Genomic DNA, 5,593 nt, shown 5'->3' with positions numbered 1-5,593 from the left:
ATGATAATTAGCCATCAAAATATTTCCTCCAGCTTTTAAAAATAATTTTCTAACTCTACTACTTTACTTGTGGAACATTTCTTATGGAACCCTTTCGGAAGGATCTAACTGGATAGAACCATCTGTGAAAGGTTCAACCCAGAACCCTCCCTACAGACACACAGAAGGACTCAGGAGGTGAAAACGATCCCTGCTGTTGTCTCGGCTGGTAAAAACATGCAGTATTAAAGAGTTTACAGAAACAGACGCGTCAACAAACGGCTCCAAATCCTCCGCAGGTCGCTCACCTCCACCTGCCTCCAGCTGTCAGACCGCACGCCCATTCTGTCCAGGAATTACACCAAGCCGCCGGCCCCTTCAGGGAGCCTGGGAGAGAGCAGCCTTCCCAGGAAATACACACATCTGCCTGATTGTCTCACCAACATATGTTAACCCTTTAACACCTGGATCAGCAGCAGTTTCCTGTCACCCTTTTCAGAGTTGCGGGGGGCCAGGGGGTTCAGCTGTCATCAGGTAAGAGGTAGGGTACACCTGGACAAGTCGCCATACTGTAGCAGGGCTGACACGCTCTGACACGCTACAGGCCATTTATAGTCACCAGTTGACTTGCATGTCTTTGGACAGTGGGAGGAAGCCAGAGAACCTGGAGAAAACTCACTCTGACACGGGGAGAACATGTGAACTCTGCACAGAAGCCAGGCTCATCCACAATAGACAACCTCCGGCTAACAAGAAGCACAACAAAGCAACCCGTCCCTCCATCCACGGACTGGTGAAGTGACAACTGGGCACAATAACAGACTGTTTAACTTTTGTCGGTGTTTGTTTATAATGCATTAATTTGATGTTTGTCAATAAGTTAGTTTTAATGATTACAAATTATTTGCGATGGACATTTTAATATTTCTAACCTCAAGGTCCCTAATAGTGAGAAGGTGGAATTTCTGCCTGCAGCTCGTTAGTAGTTTGGCATCACTTTTCTTTATTTTCAATGTCTTTTGGTGTCCCCTTGCTTCTCTTTTTGTAGGTTTTGTGGTTATTTTATGTCTTCAAAGTTAGGTAAAGAGAGAAATTATGAAAGTGATCAAATAAAAGCTGCTCCTCAGATAAAACTTACAAAAATTGAAAATATGACCAAAGAACACATTTGTCCTCAGATTTTACAAACATGCGAAGAGATTTCAAGCATAAAAAGAAATGAGCAGCATAATTTATCATTTTCAAATGTTACATCTCATTCAGTGTTTCTGGTTAAAGTGTTCGAATGGTGATAATGAACGAGATGAAAGCAGACAAGTGATTGTTTTGTGTTTGAGTCGGAGACGGATCAACTTCACAGTACAGAGTGTGTATAATCATGACCTAACAGCGTTTCTGTCCACAGGAGAGACGCCCTGTCCTACAGGACCCAGAGTCTGTTACGGCTGAGGTCGTAATGTATGTTATTGTTGTATAATTTTGTGTTGGCTGTGTGTGTGTGTGTGTGTGTGTGTGTGTGTGTGTGTGTGTGTTGCTCCTTTGTGTACCTGTGTGTGTAATGATTCAGGTGTGTCATTGCTCAGAGCTGATTGGTGGATCGAGCTCCCGCTTCAACACTTCGGTCAAGCCACACTTCCCTTTGTTTGAGAGTTTGTGTTTAGTTGGGTTTATTTTGGCTAATGTAAGGGTGAAACTTCAGTTCAGTTAACTTCCTTTTGTTCTGGATCTGTTAAGTCAAATTATTCTTATACCTTCTGTTTTTGTAAATTAAAATATGTTGTAAATAAATCACGTTATTTGTTAAATCTTGACAAACCTGTCCTTGTGGCTGCTTGGGACTTGAGGGAAGTGGGTCTTTATCGTGTTGTGTCCTGGACATCCTTGGATGGGGCGTAACAGAGGCACTGAGGAACCAGTAGCCTTTTAGTCCACACACCTGGAACCCAGAACCAATCAGCTCCCAGAATCAATGATCTACTCGGCCAATCAGCCGAGCTCACCTGTAGTCCATCAAACATGCTGGCCTGCTCTCATTCCCAGATTGCCAAATATAGAGTCGCTTTTTGCACTGATTTCACCGAATGATCGCAACGCCAAAATCCACTTTTCTTAGCAGCATGACGCGCAGACGGGCGCAGATACACAACGAGCTCACAGTGAAACTAAACAGTGAAGCTCACCACAGACTGTAAATAAAGCCTTTGTTGTCCATCGTTACATAAAGTCTATGAGTTAAATGATATTTTCCACCTGAACAAACCTCGACTGACAGATTTAGTTGTTCACATCAAACATGAAACGAGTTGACAGTGAAGTACAAAATATCAAACTAAAAAACGGATGTTATGTTATAATAAAATAAAACAACTCAATGAAAGCAGAAAATCATATATATGTATTTATTTATTTATTTTTAAGCAAAGCGTATTTTCAGAGGAGTGTGTGTAATATTAAAGGGTTAAAAAAAAAGAGAGAGAAAAGAAGAAATTGTGATCTCTACTAGACTACATCCCCCAGGATTCACGGCGCTGTCGCATATTGACGCATGCGCACTGCGGCAGGTTACAGGGCCGGGTATCATGGCGACGTACGTGGACATCCTGAAGAGTGAGTTCCCGGAGATCGACACGGAGGTCTTCGACTACATCACAGGTGAGAGGCCGGGGACAGAGCCGCGGTGTGCCGGGGACAGAGCCTCGGTGTGTCGCGGACAGAGGCGCGGTGTGCCGGGCCCGCGGAGCCTCAAACACCGGCCTCTAACGTGCCTGTCCGCCGGGCAGCCGCTGCTCTGAGCCGCGGAGCTAACGAGCTAACCGGGCTGACTGCGGGAGGGACGCCGGGCAGCTGCACTCGAAACCGGGTTAGTGAGAGGGCTACAGCCCGGTCCGACCGGACCAAACACTGACCCGGAGGAACCGCGGAGCCGTCACAGCAAGTACTACAACAAGTACTAATGGAAGTACTACAACAAGTACTAATGGAAGTACTACATCAAGTATCACTGGGAATACTACAATAAATATCACTGGAAGTACTACAAGATTATTACCGGAGAAAGTACAGCAGTATGTAAGGAAATATTACCGCAGTGTTACAGTTGAAAGTACACACAGGAAGTATAACAACAATATTACTGGAAGTACTACAAGAAGTGTTACTGAAAGTATTACAACAAGTCTTATTGGAAGTACTACCACAAGTACTACAAGAGTACTACAACAAGTCTGAATGAACAATATTATTGAACACTATTATTACCAGAGAGAGCACAGCAGTATTTAAGGAAGTGCTAAAGCAGTACTACAGTAGAGAGTACAGGAGTATCATAGTAGTATAACCCATAAGACTATGGCTGGAAGTACTACAAAAACTGTTACGAGAACTATTACAACAACAATTGCAGGAAGTGTTTCAAGAGTATTACTGGAGAAAGTACAGGCGTGTCATAGGAAGTATTATAAGAGTATTCCTGAAAACATTACAGGATATTTCAAGAAGTATTACAGCAGTATTACTGCTGGACATAAGGTATTACTGTAAGGATACGGGAAAATGCACAGGAGTATCTTAGGAAGTATTTCAAGAAGATTACTGGAGAAAGTATAAGCACGTCATCGAAATACCAAAAGACTATTAGTGGAAGTATTATGGGATCATCAAGTATTATAGAAGCAGAAACAGGTGTATCATAGAAAGTATCACAATTAAGTATTACTGTAAGTACAGCAGTATCACTGTAGCAGTACAGCAGTATTAAAGGAGAAAGTACTCACTCAGTCTGAAAGTAAACAGAGTAATGGGATCCATGTGAGGCCGTTTTATGTTGGAAGTTTTCAAACTGATCGCGGACGGACGTGTGAAGATTTGTGAAGCTGCTGTCTGTCCTCAGGACGCAGGCGTCCTCACCTGGGTGCAGTCATGTCCAGGTGTACTCCGTCAGTACACTGTGACATCACGGTGGGCGTGACTACAGGGCTGAGTGTGAATGTGTGTGTGTTTCAGGTGTGTTGGACAGCGGCGGAGCAGATTTCGAGGATGGGGACGAGGTTTACGACGCCATTGGAGGAGTCCTGCAGGAGGTGTCTGCGGACAGCAAGAACGAGGACGACGTCAGAGACATCTGCCTCCAGATGTTCAACACTCTCAAACTGTGAGGACAGACACGTCTTGTGCTCATGCTGACGTCCAGCACGATGTAGCCGACACAAACGTCGTCCTGAGCCTTGAGAGCTGCACCGTGACGTGTCTGCCGCTCTGCGGTCACACCTCCACAGCCGGAGCTCACGGTCCGGTTTCTGTGCCCCGTGTCGAGATTCTGTCATTCGAAATACACAAAAACACCACTAAAACACACTAAAACACACTTAAAACACACAAAAACACCCCGAAAACACCCCAAAAACACACTAAAACACACACACACCTAAAACACACGTTGAACGTGGCTTCATGGCTCAATTTTAATTCACAAAACTCTCCTGCCAGACAGTCGTCAGCAGAAATCTCATCATTATCATTTTTTGTATGTTTTTTTTCAGTGTGCACAGTAAAATGCCAAAAATACCATTTTCACTCACATTGCGACTCAGAATCAAAATACGATGTTTATTCGTATCGTGCAGCTCAGGTTTTTGGGAATAATGCATGCTTTGGTTGGAAATAATGTGTTTCTGTTGGGAATAAGATGGGTTTGTTTTCTCTGTTTCCAGAAATATACGTTTTTGTCGGGAATAAAAGTCTGTTTTCATCGGAAACAATACTGTCCATTTTTATCGGATATAACGATGTAACCATTTTCGCTGGAAATAGTAGTCTTTGTGTGTTTGTCAGGAAAAGTGCTTTTTGTTGATATGTGTTATTTTGTGGTAACAGCAGTAATAGTTGTTTCTGTGTGTGAAACAGGAACAGCCGTCATGGCTCTCAGAGGCAGGTGCTGCTGGACGCTCCGGTTCAGATCTCTCAGATCTCTGCAGACAACCGTAAGAAACGAACCACCAAAATCACATTTCTGCTGAAATATATTTCACTGCATTTTAACTTTAATAGTATTTAATGATAACACATTTTACTGTATTTTAACTTTTAAAAGTATTTAATGTTGACACATTTTATTGTATTTTAACAGTATTTGATGTATAAATATTTTGGGTGTATGTTAATTTCTAACAGTATTTTAAAGTATAAATATTTTGGTGTATTTTTCCGTCCAGTTTGTGCGACAGAAGACGTTCAGGGGATCTGGATGATGAAACGTGGTCAGAACACGGTAAGACGAATAATCTTTGTTTCTAAAATGTTTCGATCAGAGTTTGATTTACGGTAAATGACTTCCTGTTTGGATGACATCAGCTGAGGCAGCATGAACGCATCACTTCCTGTCTCTCCTCAGACGGTGGACGCTAAGAAACTGGAGAAAGCTGAGGCCAAACTGAAGGCCAAACACGACCGCAGGAATGAGAAGGACTCCCAAAAGCCCTCCACCCCGCTGTCAGTACACACCTGTCCTCACCTGGACACCTGTCCTCACCTGTTCTCACCTGTCCTCACCTGTTTTCACCTGTTCTCACCTGTTCTCACCTGTCCTCACCTGTTTTCACCTGTTCTCACCTGTTCT

General features: G+C 43.3%; 1 protein-coding gene across 1 annotated transcript; it reads left to right on the top strand.

The window, feature by feature from the left end:
- Positions 1–2,544: 2,544 nt before the first annotated feature.
- On the top strand, positions 2,545–5,470 carry LOC121966477 (ATP-binding cassette sub-family F member 3-like; the record flags this gene model as incomplete). The annotated part of the gene is made up of 5 exons (XM_042516565.1): positions 2,545–2,631; positions 3,982–4,129; positions 4,882–4,958; positions 5,190–5,245; positions 5,369–5,470. Coding segments are annotated over exons 1-5 (456 nt in total), but the record flags the coding sequence as incomplete, so codon positions are not given.
- Between the last annotated feature and the right edge of the window lie 123 nt (positions 5,471–5,593).

This window comes from Plectropomus leopardus, unplaced genomic scaffold (genome assembly GCF_008729295.1).
Source record: "Plectropomus leopardus isolate mb unplaced genomic scaffold, YSFRI_Pleo_2.0 unplaced_scaffold24737, whole genome shotgun sequence".
Taxonomy (NCBI): domain Eukaryota; kingdom Metazoa; phylum Chordata; class Actinopteri; order Perciformes; family Serranidae; genus Plectropomus; species Plectropomus leopardus.
The sequence above is the reverse complement of the archived record's forward strand: the minus strand, read 5'-3'. Positions and strand labels throughout refer to the sequence as shown.